Source organism: Punica granatum, chromosome 4 (genome assembly GCF_007655135.1).
Source record: "Punica granatum isolate Tunisia-2019 chromosome 4, ASM765513v2, whole genome shotgun sequence".
In the NCBI taxonomy this organism is placed as follows: Eukaryota; Viridiplantae; Streptophyta; class Magnoliopsida; order Myrtales; family Lythraceae; genus Punica; species Punica granatum.
Window position 1 is genome coordinate 36,484,524 of NC_045130.1, and position 15,805 is coordinate 36,500,328.

The 15,805-nt window shown below is 39.3% G+C and overlaps 1 protein-coding gene across 6 annotated transcripts; it reads left to right on the forward strand.

Moving 5' to 3' along the window:
* The first annotated feature begins 2,393 nt into the window (after window positions 1-2,393).
* Window positions 2,394-12,975, forward strand: LOC116206090 (monoterpene synthase-like). 6 transcript variants are annotated; one of them, XM_031538854.1, is made up of 8 exons: window positions 2,394-2,692; window positions 2,904-2,968; window positions 10,625-10,859; window positions 10,982-11,357; window positions 11,500-11,715; window positions 11,824-11,962; window positions 12,052-12,300; window positions 12,386-12,975. In XM_031538854.1, exons 2-8 carry the CDS (start codon window positions 2,909-2,911, stop codon window positions 12,698-12,700), a joined length of 1,590 nt encoding a protein of 529 aa, XP_031394714.1. In that variant the 5' UTR covers window positions 2,394-2,692; window positions 2,904-2,908; the 3' UTR covers window positions 12,701-12,975. The 6 variants fall into 6 exon arrangements, with proteins under 6 accessions (XP_031394714.1, XP_031394712.1, XP_031394710.1 ...); XM_031538850.1 differs by lacking the exons at window positions 2,394-2,692; window positions 2,904-2,968 and adding an exon at window positions 10,049-10,348 and having other exon boundaries at window positions 10,592-10,859; window positions 10,982-11,011; window positions 11,090-11,357; XM_031538852.1 differs by having other exon boundaries at window positions 2,394-2,968.
* Window positions 12,976-15,805: the final 2,830 nt, after the last annotated feature.

Sequence of the window (15,805 nt, forward strand, 5' to 3'; positions counted from 1 at the left end):
GTATGATGTGTCCAGGTTGAGCCCCGCAATGTGCCCATCCGTCCTCCATTATTACTCGTTCAGATTTCTTTTTTTTTTTCTGTTTACGAAGGAGGTGATGATTTGAAATAAAAAAATAAAAAATTTTATATAAAAAAATATGAATAATTTCACCACGAGAATACTATATATTTAGAGTATCAATCGGCTTCGAAGAGCACGGCAGCAGAAAATGCTTCTCTCTCGAGCTGCCATTGAGCCCTATTGGCTAGACGCATATAGCGCGAGAGTTTGCGTAAACTCCAAAGATACTGAAACTCAATCTGGCTAAATATCCACACCGGATTTTAAGATGAGAGCCCTCAGCCTATAGCTTATAATGGGGTATGAAAACCTGATTAGGTAGCGACACTCAACTAAGATTTTTTTATAAATACTTGTTATTTAAGATTGATTAAAGGAAAATTGTCTAAATAAACATAAAATCACATTTAGTGTCTGTATATGTGAGAGCAGTTACTACTGTTATGTATATAAGAGCACAATAAACCACAGTTATTGTCTATTATATAAAAAGGATATATTTTTTTTTGGAAAAAAAAGCAATTTTGATCTTCAACCTTACTTCGCTTTTGATTTTCAGTTGGAATTCCTCGATTCTTGGGGAAGAGGGGCTCTCCGGCAGCAACCCCTCCCCTAGTGAGGTTGCGGGTGACTCCAGAGGCTGCCAACAACCTCGTGGGGGAGGGCGGCCGCCAAGGCTCCGACTGCTCCCCTCCTCCTCTTCCTTCCCTTCTCCGATCTCCCTCTTTGCTCCTTTATTTTTATTTTTTTAGTTTTCCAACTTTTTAAAAATATTATTATTTGAAAATATTTTTTAAGTAAAATCGGCCTTTTGACAGATAAGTGGATGGAAGGACTAAAGTGAACAAACGGTGCGATGCTAAGAACAAAATTAAACGAAAATAAATGTTTAAGACGAATATGAAAAAGCAATGTAAGATTGAGGTCAAAATCACTTTTTCCACTCTTTTGAATAAAAAGAAAGGGTAAAATGCACCGGTGGTTCAAAAGGTTTTATAGATATTTCAAGTTGGTTCGAAATATTTTTTGGTAAATTGATGGTACATTAAGTTTCAAAACCGTTTCAATGTGGTACATTTCGTCATTTTACCATTGATACCGTTACACTCCAAACTTTTTAAAATTGCAAAACGACCCAAAATTTTATAATTTTTCAATTTTGTCCCAACTCCCCTCTCTCCTCCACTATTCATCGTCTTCCTCCTCCCCCTCCCATCTGTTCGACTCGGCGAGTTCCCATCCAATGGCTCCCAGAGATCCGGCGAGCCAACCAAGTCCACAGGGTCACGGAAACGGAAGTTAACCACGAAGGACATCATCCTCATAGCCGAAGGGATTCTCCTTGCCATCCTGCTTGGTCCACTTCGATTTGATTTCCGTTTCCGTGACCCCGTGGAATTGGTTGGCTCGTCGGATCTCTAGGGGCCATTGGATGGGAACTCGCCGGGTCGAACAGATGGGAGAGGAGGAGGAACTGTGGAGGGGGAGGAGGAAGATGATGAATAGTGGAGGAGAGAGGGGAGTTGGGGCAACATTGAAAAATTATAAAATTTTGGGTCGTTTTACAATTTTAAAAAGTTTGGAATATAACGGCGTCAAGGGTAAGATGATGGAATGTACCACATTGAAACGGTTTTGAAACTTGATGTACCATCAAATTACCAAAAAAATATTTTAGACTAACTTGAAATATTTATGAAACCTTTTGGACCACCGGTGCAATTAAGCAAAAAAGAAACGATATAATTTTGTTTGATAATGAAATGAGGCAAACGCCTATTACAGAAATAAAATAACTACGAACTACATGGGTAATATATGAAACCTTCAATAACATCGCAAAACAAAAGCGGTCTAAGGTGTGGATAATTCAATTCTTTTTGTCGGTCGAGTGGATAATTCAAATTTATATAAATGAAAGGTGGGGATGCCATCGGCATAAAGTCTAAACAGGGCTGCTGCGTCCCCATCACGTGGAAAAAGACTGAAGGAAAAACAAGAACGAAACATTAAGTAAAGAGAGAAAAAAGAGTCCAAAGAGGTCATGAAAAACGTGACCTTATATTTGGCATTGATTTTTAATATTTCAGTTTAAATATTTAATATTTTGTGCTTTTTATTATGGTATAGAAGTAATAAATATTTGAACGAAAGTACTAAATATATGTATTAAAATAAATATGGAATAAATATACTTGAATTAAAATACTTAATACTTGAACTAAAATATTAAACACTTTAATTTGAAAATGTTAAATGTGTTTCCGTGGCTCGTTGTGATATTGCATGGTTATAATGCACATCTATATAAGTGCATCTAACTGGCTAGCTGTTATATATATGTCAGGATAAAGAAGGAAAGAAAGAAAGCCCTAAGGAAATGCTTGCATCGATCGATAGTCCTCTCACAATCGGAGCTATCGGCCCCTCAAATCACGGGCTACCTCATTCCCTGCATTATTATCCTGTCCAAGCCTTCAAACCCCTGACACAACCGCGGACTACTCAATGTATCATCCGTTCGGCAGCTGGAAATTCGAAGGATACTGCTGCCAGTTCTACCAATACCAAACCAAGGACGTGGGACCGCAGTCTCGTTGAGCTGGTCAATTGTAACAAAGACTACACTGTGAGTATAATTTCTCTGTGGGTATAATTTCTCTTTCGTGCAAGATCAACTGAAAGTAAAACAAACTATAAAGGGTAATGAAATTTATCAAAATTATCGAGAACAATATGAGACCTTGATTGGAATTTTCATTACGCTGTGCGTTAATCGAAGATCAATGCTATAATTTGTATGTGGTTGTGCTGATTCATTGCCTACGTTATGGAATTAGCGTGCATGTTCTCTATTAATTCTTATGTGAAGGGAAAGAAGCATATGGAAGAGGTACAAAAGATGGTGGATTAATTCTCAGAATTTTCAAATAATTTACTTATTATAATTTGAATGAATTATATAAAAATCAAGTAAATTGTTTGAGGTCCAGTAATTTATTAAAGAAAATACAAAAAAAGAATTACTTGAATGTATCATACACGCACTGTTTCAACCCAACGTATTGTAGACTAAACCATTGTAAGACTCATGAGCATGCTGAACATTTTAACCATATGTGCCACTGATACGGCAGAAGACCTGGCAAGTCGGTACCTGGAAAAAAAATAGGTTATGACGGCCCTATCTTGAAGGAAATGGCCTCCAAAGCAAAACTCACTGCTTCGCCGTGATTTTTCGATATTTAAGGCAAATTTCATCGTTTAGGGTCTCAAACAGGCAATTTATGTTAATTATGGTGTTTTTGCAATTTTTGAAAAGTTTAGTTCTTTTATGCAATTTAAGTTTATTAATATCCTATTTAAGCTTTCTGTAAGCCCCAGGGCAAGAGTAGAGTCGTCTTTTGAATTATCAATAAAATTCAGAGCTTTCGTGCTTTGTCCAATCTCGGATTCGAGTTTGATGCCTATTTCCTGGTATTCGTAGAATCAACAGGTATAGAGGGTCGTAGTTCCGGTATTCGTGCGCGAATTAACGGGTCTGTGACGGTTACTCGCGTTATACGCTGCGTCAGTTGGTATCAGAGCCTACGGTTGATCTTGGATCAGCGATGCCACCCAGGAGGAGGGATCGTGTGGAAGATGTTTATGATCGTGATAATCTGCGACATCTGGAGCAGAGGCTGGATCAGCAGGATCAGAGGAATCAGCAGAGGGATCAGAGGCTGGATCGTATGATGGAGCAGCTAACACAGCAGGTGGCTGCACTTATGGAAAATCAGAATCGGAGAAACCCTACTTCGAATTCTGACATTGATCGAGAGGAAACTGAAGCGGGGTCGGAAAGGGAGAATTTTTTCGCTGATGTTCCACGAAGACGGCAAAGGGACCCAATCGAGGAAGACAGGCAGCGATGGGAGACAGGCATTCGGACCGATATTCCCGAATTCCAAGGGGGTTTGCAGCCAGAAGAGTTTCTAGATTGGCTGGCAACGGTAGAAGAGGTTTTGGAGTTCAAAGGGGTACTTGAGACCAAGCGGGTACAGCTTGTGGCGACTCGGTTGCGTGGTAGGGCGTCGGCGTGGTGGCAGCAGACGAAACTTACCCGTAGTAGGATGGGCAAACCGAAGATCACGTCATGGGAAAAGATGAAGAAAAAGATGAAGGCCACCTTTCTGCCCTATAATTTTCAGAGGATCATGTACCAACGCCTGCAGAACTTGAGGCAGGGCAGTAGGTCGATGGATGATTACACCAATGAGTTTTACCAGTTAGTTGCTCGAAACGAGCCTGAGAGTTCAGCTACAGGACACGGTTAATTTGTTCGACCCTATTAACGTGTCTTCCGCCCATCAGCGGGCCCTGATTATCCAGAGACAGCAGAAGTGAGCGAGCAGCGGGGCGTTCGGTGGAGGTGTTGCCGTTGCAGGAACCGGTGGGGCCGTCCGAGCTGGCGGTAGTAGTGCTATTCCTGGACGTCCGATGAGGCCTGCCAACATTGGGCCGAGCAGTAGCGGGGCGAAGTGCTTCAAGTGTGGAGAGCCCGGGCATCGGCAATCTGAGTGTAGAAAAGGGGAAAAAAGGGCGATGTTTATTGAAGAGGAATTGTCTGATGACGCAGTTTATGTAGCTGGAGGCAATGGAGAGGTCGAGTTTGACGAGGAGGAAGAAATTATGACTGGAGACGGAGTGCCCAATCTGGTGGTTAGAAGGTCTTGTATGACCCCGAGAGCTGCGGACGAAGACTGGCTGCGCAACAACATCTTCCAGTCCACCTGCACCATCGGAAATAAAGTCTGTCGTTTCATGATAGACTCGGGCAGCTGCGAGAACATCGTATCTGCTGAGGCCGTGCAGAAATTGAGCCTACGAAGTGAGCCACATCCCAAGCCATATAAGCTGGCATGGCTGAAGAAAGGAGGTGAAGTGAGTGTGCTGAAACGTGCGTTGGTTACTTTCTCTATTGGTCCTCGGTATAGGGACTCTGTGTGGTGTGATGTTGTCATGATGGACGCGTGTCACTTGTTGTTGGGAAGGCCCTGGCAGTTTGATAGGAGCGTGAGCCATGATGGACGGACCAATAAATACAGCTTCACGCATAAGGGATTAAAGATTGTGCTGGTACCAAACAGAGGGAGGGACGCTATTGAGCCCGAACCTGCGAATCCGGTTACCGCAACCAACTTGCTGTCCCTTGCCCGATTTCAGGAAGAGTTGCATGATGCAGAGTATATGTTTGCTCTTGTGGGTAGGGAGGTTGTGGAGGAGGGTCTTACGTCTTGTGAGTCCTTACCGATCTTGAAAGAATTTCAGGATGTCTTTCCTGAGGAGCTACCAAATGGTCTACCACCCTTGCGGGACATCCGGCACCATATCGACTTGCAGCCTGGTGCGGCCCTTCCGAACAGACCACACTACAGGATGAGCTCGGCTGAACATGAAGAGTTAAGGAGACAGGTGGAGGAGCTGATATCGAAAGGGTTTATTCGGGAGAGTATGAGCTCGTGTGTTGTCCCGGCACTTTTAGTGCCTAAGAAAGATGGATCATGGCGTATGTGTGTAGACAGCCGAGCCATCAATAAGATAACAGTCAGGTATCGTTTTCCCATTCTTCGCTTGGATGATTTGCTTGACCAGCTGAGTAGCGCTAGGATTTTTACGAAGCTGGACTTGAAGAGCGGATATCACCAGATTCGGATTCGTCTTGGGGATGAATGGAAGACCGCATTCAAGACTAGGGAGGGGCTATATGAATGGCTGGTAATGCCGTTTGGGCTATCGAATGCACCAAGTACGTTCATGAGGGTGATGAACCAGATTCTGCGGCCTTTCATTGGTCGGTGTGTGGTCGTGTATTTTGATGACATCTTGATCTACAGCGCCGACCCCGAGCAACACCTGGCCCACTTGCGTGAAGTCCTCTCTGTTCTTCGACGCGAGAAACTATATGCGGCGTTGAAGAAATATGTTTTTATGAGGTTAGAAGTTCTCTTTCTTGGTTATGTTGTTGCTGCTGATGGTTTGAGGGTTGACTCATCTAAGGTCGAGGTAGTCAGGCAGTGGCCTAGACCAACGAGCATTACTGAAGTCAGGAGTTTCCATGGGTTAGCCTCCTTCTACAGGCGGTTTATTCCTCATTTCAGCAATATTATGGCTCCCTTAACGGACTGCATGAAGGGAGGCAAATTAGAGTGGACTGAGGGGGCAGAAACGGCATTCCAGAATATTAAGGAGCGCTTGACGACCGCCCCGATTCTTGTCCTGCCAGATTTTCAGCAGCCCTTTGAGTTGCATTTTGATGCATCGAAGGTAGGGATTGGAGCAGTCTTGAGCCAAAACAGCAGGCCAATTGCTTTCTTCAGCGAGAAGTTGACGGGGGCAAAAGTGAGATACATCACCTACGACGTGGAATTTTATGCGGTAGTGCAGGCGATTAAGCATTGGCGACATTATCTTTTCCACAAGGAGTTCATTTTGTATACCGACCACGAGGCCCTGAAGCACCTCCATAGCCAAGATAAGGTGTCTGCTCGTCATGCATCATGAGTGACTTACCTGGAGCGTTTTACTTTTGTGGTAAAGCACAAGAGCGGAGTCACTAACCGCGTTGCAGATGCTCTTAGTCGGAGGCGTAGCATTCTGAACAGGATGACGGTTGAGGTACCTGGTTTTAGTTCTTTTGCTGAGTTGCTTGAAGTTGATCCCTATTTTTCTGTGACGTTAGCTAAAGTTCGGGCTGGGGAAAGAACAGAATACGTATTGCAAGATGGTTTTCTTTTTAGGGGAAAGCAGCTCTGTATTCCTGATTGTAGTTTGCGAGCCCACATTATTCAGCAGCTACACGACGAGGGCCATGTGGGAAGAGACAGGACATTGCAGTTGGTCCAGTCATCGTATTTCTGGCCTACAATTCGCAAAGAAGTGGAGAAGTATGTGCAGCGCTGTAAGGTTTGTCAAGTGTCCAAAGGTACAGCAACTAACGCGGGGTTGTACATGCCCCTGCCGATTCCCTCGCAGCCATGGGTGGATATCAGTATGGATTTCGTCCTCGGCCTGCCTCGTACCCAAAGAGGAAATGATTCTATATATGTGGTCGTAGACAGGTTCTCCAAGATGGCACATTTTATTCCGTGCAAGAAGACCACTGATGCTGTGCGAGTTGCTCAATTGTATTTTCGCGAATCAACGGGTCTGTGACGGTTACTCGCGTTGTACGCTGCGTTAGCCACCCCAATGTACCGTATAGACCAACCCGTGAAGATACACATATATTTATGGGCAGTCACGAACCGAATGAAAGTTGATTTGATCAGTACATCCACGTTGGGACATGCATCACTTCGACAAAATGAAAGAGAGGAAACGAAGAGTTGAGATCTTATTAAATTCTTATAAATCTCATGGAAAACGTGACCTCGTAGTTGCCCAGCTAAAAGAAAAGTAAGCCCTTTAGGTTTTACATCATGTTCAAGACCTTGTGGAAGACCTTGAACAAAGATGTACATGTTGTGTAATTATAAAGGAAGACAAATTCTCTGATTTTTCAGCAGGCAAAGAAACAAATCCTCGATGAAGCTGTTGTCGGTCGTTCAGTGTATGATGTGTCCAGGTTGAGCCCCGCAATGTGCCCATCCGTCCTCCATTATTACTCGTTCAGATTTCATTTTTTTTTTCTGTTTACGAAGGAGGTGATGATTTGAAATAAAAAAATAAAAAATTTTATAAAAAAAATATGAATAATTTCACCACGAGAATACTATATATTTAGAGTATCAATCGGCTTCGAAGAGCACGGCAGCAGAAAATGCTTCTTTCTCGAGCTGCCATTGAGCCCTATTGGCTAGACGCATATAGCGCGAGAGTTTGCGTAAACTCCAAAGATACTGAAACTCAATCTGGCTAAATATCCACACCGGATTTTAAGATGAGAGCCCTCGGCCTATAGCTTATAATGGGGTATGAAAACCTGATTAGGTAGCGACACTCAACTAAGATTTTTTTATAAATACTTGTTATTTAAGATTGATTAAAGGAAAATTGTCTAAATAAACATAAAATCACATTTAGTGTCTGTATATGTGAGAGCAGTTACTACTGTTATGTATATAAGAGCACAATAAACCACAGTTATTGTCTATTATATAAAAAGGATATATTTTTTTTTGGAAAAAAAAACAATTTTAATCTTCAACCTTACTTCGCTTTTGATTTTCAGTTGGAATTCCTCGATTCTTGGGGAAGAGGGGTTCTCCGGCAGCAACCCCTCCCCTAGTGAGGTTGCGGGTGACTCCAGAGGCTGCCAACAACCTCGTGGGGGAGGGCGGCCGCCAAGGCTCTGACTGCTCCCCTCCTCCTCTTCCTTCCCTTCTCCGATCTCCCTCTTTGCTCCTTTATTTTTATTTTTTTAGTTTTCCAACTTTTTAAAAATATTATTATTTGAAAATATTTTTTAAGTAAAATCGGCCTTTTGACAGATAAGTGGATGGAAGGACTAAAGTGAACAAACGGTGCGATGCTAAGAACAAAATTAAACAAAAATAAATGTTTAAGACGAATATGAAAAAGCGATGTAAGATTGAGGTCAAAATGACTTTTTCCACTCTTTTGAATAAAAAGAAAGGGTAAAATGCACCGGTGGTTCAAAAGGTTTTATGGATATTTCAAGTTGGTTCAAAATATTTTTTGGTAAATTGATGGTACATTAAGTTTCAAAACCGTTTCAATGTGGTACATTTTGTCATTTTACCATTGATGCCGTTACACTCCAAACTTTTTAAAATTGCAAAACGACCCAAAATTTTATAATTTTTCAATTTTGTCCCAACTCCCCTCTCTCCTCCACTATTCATCGTCTTCCTCCTCCCCCTCCCATCTATTCGACCCGGCGAGTTCCCATCCAATGGCTCCCAGAGATCCGGCGAGCCAACCAAGTCCACAGGGTCACGGAAACGGAAGTTAACCACGAAGGACATCATCCTCATAGCCGAAGGGATTCTCCTTGCCATCCTGCTTGGTCCACTTCGATTTGATTTCCGTTTCCGTGACCCCGTGGAATTGGTTGGCTCGTCGGATCTCTAGGGGCCATTGGATGGGAACTCGCCGGGTCGAACAGATGGGAGAGGAGGAGGAACTGTGGAGGGGGAGGAGGAAGATGATGAATAGTGGAGGAGAGAGGGGAGTTGGGGCAACATTGAAAAATTATAAAATTTTGGGTCGTTTTACAATTTTAAAAAGTTTGGAGTATAACGGCGTCAAGTGTAAGATGATGGAATGTACCACATTGAAACGGTTTTGAAACTTAATGTACCATCAAATTACCAAAAAAATATTTTAGACCAACTTGAAATATTTATGAAATCTTTTGGACCACCGGTACAATTAATCAAAAAAGAAATGATATAATTTTTTTTGATAATGAAATGAGGCAAACGCCTATTGCAGAAATAAAATAACTACGAACTACATGGGTAATATATGAAACCTTCAATAACATCGCAAAACAAAAGCGGTCTAAGGTGTGGATAATTCAATTCTTTTTATCGGTCGAGTGGATAATTCAAATTTATATAAATGAAAGGTGGGGATGCCATCGGCATAAAGTCTAAACGGGGCTGCTGCGTCCCCATCACGTGGAAAAAGACGGAAGGAAAAACAAGAACGAAACATTAAGTAAAGAGAGAAAAAAGAGTCCAAAAAGGTCATGAAAAACGTGACCTTATATTTGGCATTGATTTTTAATATTTCAGTTTAAATATTTAATATTTTGTGCTTTTTATTATGGTATAGAAGTAATAAATATTTGAACGAAAGTACTAAATATATGTATTAAAATAAATATGGAATAAATATACTTGAATTAAAATACTTAATACTTGAACTAAAATATTAAACACTTTAATTTGAAAATGTTAAATGTGTTTCCGTGGCTCGTTGTGATATTGCATGGTTATAATGCACATCTATATAAGTGCATCTAACTGGCTAGCTGTTATATATATGTCAGGATAAAGAAGGAAAGAAAGAAAGCCCTAAGGAAATGCTTGCATCGATCGATAGTCCTCTCACAATCGGAGCTATCGGCCCCTCAAATCACGGGCTACCTCATTCCCTGCATTATTATCCTGTCCAAGCCTTCAAACCCCTGACACAACCGCGGACTACTCAATGTATCATCCGTTCGGCAGCTGGAAATTCGAAGGATACTGCTGCCAGTTCTACCAATACCAAACCAAGGACGTGGGACCGCAGTCTCGTTGAGCTGGTCAATTGTAACAAAGACTACACTGTGAGTATAATTTCTCTGTGGGTATAATTTCTCTTTCGTGCAAGATCAACTGAAAGTAAAACAAACTATAAAGGGTAATGAAATTTATCAAAATTATCGAGAACAATATGAGACCTTGATTGGAATTTTCATTACGCTGTGCGTTAATCGAAGATCAATGCTATAATTTGTATGTGGTTGTGCTGATTCATTGCCTACGTTATGGAATTAGCGTGCATGTTCTCTATTAATTCTTATGTGAAGGGAAAGAAGCATATGGAAGAGGTACAAAAGATGGTGGATTATGCGCGGAACCTATTGGACAAACAGATGGATCCGTTGGAAAAGATCGAGTTGATTGATGCCATTCAACGACTCGGGTTAGAGTACCATTTCGAGAGAGAGATCAAGCACTCGTTGAAGTCCCTTTATGAAAGTGCTGCTACCGGTTGGCCCGAATATGACGATCTACACAGCACAGCTCTTCGATTTAGAATCTTCAGGCAACACCACTATTATGAAGTACCGCAAGGTGCATACATGAATTAATTTCTATTTTCTCACCAAAAAAGGAAAATTGAGAGGAAACAAGGACGAAATCATTGGACTTGATATATTATGTGTTGAGACGAGTGTTTGTGCTCGTCCATGCAGATGTATTTCAGAAGTTCATAGATGAGACAGGTAATTTTCGGGCAACATTGACTGATGATGTCAAAGGATTGCTGAGTCTGTTTGAAGCTTCTTTTCATGGATTCAAAGGTGAAGATATCATGGACAAGGCTGAGGCATTCTCCGTCGAACATTTGAAGGAGAAGAAGAGACTAATAACATCCCCAAGTTTGGCCCGAGAGGTGGAGCATGCCTTGGATATGCCGATACTCTGGAGGCCAAACAGATTAGAGGCGCGATGGTTCATGGGAGCGTACGAGGAACAGCCAGACATGAACCGTACTCTGCTTAATTTGGCCAAATTTGATTACAACATTGTGCAGTCAGTCCACCGAGAGGAATATGGCCGCCTCGAAAGGTGCATACCAAATTTCCCTACATAAAGCACTAGGTTTCACGAAATTATATTTATTCCCTTAATGATAGCTTATTGATCAAACCGCATTTAATTGGCGTATTTGATAAGCGGAAACAGACTTTCTATATTTCTTTTCCTGCAGGTGGTGGACTGAATTGGGACTGGGCAAGATGACCTTCTCCAGGGACAACCTCGTCGAACATTACCTCTGGACAGCTTTCATGGTTTTTGATCCAAAGTACAAAGACCTAAGAGAAATGACAACAAAGGTCATTGCTATGATAACACTTATAGACGACATCTACGACTCGTTGGGTACTTTAGAGGAACTCGAGCTCTTAACTCGTCTGATTGATCGGTTTGTCCACCTTACCATCCCTCTCAGAATTTGAGTTTTGAATGATTAAAAAGTACTCAAGATTCACTATTTTACACCTTAGTATCTTTCGTGAAATGAAATTTTCAGATGGGATGTAAACGGAATCGATGAGCTTCCTCCTAATATTGCCACTTGCTTTATCGCTCTATACAACGTCACCAACGGAATTGGTTTCTGGGCAATGATAACGCGAGGCATCAACGTCATCCCATATATACGGAAAACAGTAAGATCTCAGTTAAAATTTATTGCACTTCCCATGAAACCGATCGATATCGTAAATTGACAATTTCTGCATGCCCAAAATATTATCAGTGGTCAGATCAATGCATGGCATATCTAAAAGAGGCAAAATGGTGTCACAAGGATTCCATGCCTACATTAAAGGAGTATCTCAACAATGCAGTGAGATCGGTGGGCGGGTTCCTTGCACTTCAATGCTGTTTTTTCATTACCTCGGACAACTTAACAGAAGACACCCTAAATTATATGGCTGAAATTCCGAGGATCGTGCGGTGCTCTTCGTTACTTATTCGACTAAACAACGATCTAGCTCCACTGTCGGTAAGTGTGACCTTCTAAACTACAGTCACAATACTGTTGATTTGTCCGCGTGGTATTATTATGTATATAATTTGGGTGATATCAGGTAGGGCTGGCCGAGGGAGACAAACTGAATTCATTGGAGTGCTTTATGAATGAAACGGGAGCTTCTGAAGAAGAGGCAAGAAAGCACATTAAATATCTCGTGCGCGAAACATGGAAGACCTTGAACAAAGATATATTTGATGACAACTGCCGATTCTCCGGTCCTTTCGTGACGGCTTGCTTGAATCTTGCAAGGGCATCTCATTGGATTTACAGGTATGGAGATGGGCATGGGATTAGAAGCGAGGAAGCCAAGGAGCATCTCATCTCAGCTCTAGTAGACCCTGTCCCCATCATGCAACTGGGACTCAATTGAGTTTGGAGGTGAAATTAGGGGCCGAGGCCCAAAACAAAGTACACATTATATCCGTCACCCGCTTTTTCCCTAAGGAGATTTATTTATGAATCTAATTTAAGAATATGAAAAATAAAATAAAGGGGTATGAAAATTCAGGTAGTAAGGATCAAATGCACGACCTCGTGGTTTCAAGTTGACGACATGTACCGCCCTTATCTATATCTATATATATATATATGTGAAAACAAAGTAAAAAATATAAAATAGAGCTCTCTCGCATTGTCACATCGTCACTTATGGATTCATAAATTTTTTTATATTCTTTTATCATTAGTTATAAAGGAAAATATATAGATTACTAGTTGTAAAGCCCATTCATTGCACAGGTTCGAATGTAATATCTTTTTTCTTTTTGTCAATTATATTATTCTATAATACTCATATTGGAGAACACTTTAGTGGTGTAACTTTCAACTTCCAAAAATATCCTTAGCGAAATATTTACAATTAATAGTAACCATCAGATTAGAAATATCATGGTAATTTTGAAAGAAAAACTACCCATATTTTGTCTCAACCACTCCCTCTCCTTTCTCCTCATTTCACTGTTCTTTTTTATGTTATTTCTTCAAGAATATATCTAACGTATTCTCATAAAATACTTGATGATAGGGTTGAAGTCGAAGATCTATCGAGTTTGCAATATTGAACTTTATCTAAAATTAAATTCAGCATTATCAATACATATCTCATTTTGTTTACGTTGTATATTTTCCGTGCATAGCATTGCATAAGACGAGTTATCTCTAGTATTATATATATGCTCACCTCAAACAATAAATTATGTAAAAATAAATAGTTATGAGTTATTCCTACCAAAAAAAAGTATATAGTTATTGATACAAATTAGAATTTACAATCAATGAAAAAAAATATTATATTGGATATATATTGCTGATGTTAACTAAATTTTACTATCAAATTAAGCAAAAATATATAGTTATTCATATATAAATATAAATTTATTTTAATATTATTTTAATATCTATTTGATTAAATAGTAATTTTATCCCAAATAAAAAAATTCAAGATTATCAAATATTAGGTAGATGGTAGAATCTTCTAAAAATTTTCGAAAATATTCTATTATATCAATAACTAATGAAGAATATTCATTCAATTTAAAATTCAAAAATTAACTATATGAGAGATAGTCGCGCGACTCTATTTTATCTGAAGAAATATATATAAATACATTTATATTATATATAAATATATCTTAATATATAGTTATTTTAGTACTAATATTTATCTGACTAGATATTAAATATTTTTCTTAGACAAAAAGTTCAAGATTATCAAATATTATGTAGATAATAAAAATTTCTAATTTTTGGAAATACTCCGCTATATCGATATCTTATAAAAAATATTTATTTTATTTTAAAATTCAAATATTTAGGATTTATTAAATTAAATATTGTGTAATCAAATAATATCTTATCTGAAAAGTAGAAAATATTTTGTTTTACTCTAATTGTCAATTTTTTTTTAAGATTTCAAAAATATTTTTAAAAGATTATCATAAAAATTTAAAAATTTAAAAATGAGAAAATGAGAAAATTGGATTTTATCATATCATATCTTTTATAGTCTTAAAAAATCATTTTTATTAAAAGATTAAAATCAAAAAATCAAAAACTCGAGAAAATTCCATTTAACGATCCGTGTGCTCTGCGGTCATATGGTCGAGCCCACCACAAATCCGCTTTATATTATATATATATAAATATATATTGATATGCATATAGCCCAATAGAATATACACAAGGGAACTAAATATGCAATAGACTATATATATTATATATTCATTATGCAATATATAGATTATCTACAACTTAACAAAGTAAAACTTAAAAATAAAATAGATAGCATATATCTATATATTCTCTCTCTCTATATATATATCTAATAATAAAGTCAAACTGAAATCTCTCGTCGCTACGCGTTCAAAAGTCTAAAATAGAGCTCTACGGCTTAACCTCGTCATCATAAAAATATAAAAAAAATTATATTCCTTTATCAAGAAAATAGTCGCATATAAATTCTCAACGGAGTTTATAACTTATATACACATATAACCCAACAATATATATATATATATATATATTATACACAAGGAAAGAATATGCATTAAAATGCATAGATTATATATACATTGCCCAAAATAAAGATGATATACAATGGCATATAGTCCAAACTATATGCATATATTATGTATATACCGTTCACATATATATGTACATGCATATGCCGTTTGCATTTATATATATATATATACATACATACATAGTTTATAGATTATAAATGTTGTTTATATATATAGAGAGAGAGATAGATTATATATAGGGAAAATTATTTCAAAAATCACGAATTATGGACTTTGTCTCAAACCTATCAGGAACTTTAAATTTTATCAAAAACATACATCAATTATCACTTAAATTTCACATCTACCACTGGTTCAATTTTCCATCCAATTTGTTGATATGGCACTCATACGTGGCTAACACCTCCGACATTTTGACTCAAGGCAGTTAACGGGGCCACGTGGCACATAGGGATTGGCTGTATCAACTAAAATAAAAAAAATTGAAAAATTGAGAAAAAAAGAAAGGAGGAAGGGGGCGAATTCCAGCCTCGAGGCCTCGGCGCCGGCCCCCACCACCTACATTGGGATCACCGGTGATAAGGGATGTCATAAGCAATTCCAATTTGTGGGGCGAGGGCCGAATCGAGGCCCTACCCCCCAAATTGGGGTTGCCGATGATAAGAGATTGCATGGGTGACCCCAGTTTGGGTGGTGGGGGCCAGATCGAGGCCCCCCGAGGTTGAAATAAAAAAACTCACTAGCGACCCCAATTTGAGGGGCGAGGGACGGCACCAAGGGCCCCCGTGGTCGGAATGCGGCCCCTTCCTCCCTTTTATTTTTCAATTTTTTTTTTATTTTAGTTTATGCAACCAATCCCTATGTGCCACGTGGCACCATTAATTGGTGTCAATCGACACGTAGGAGCCGTTAGCCACGTATGTGTGCCACGTTAATAAAGTAGACGAAAAATT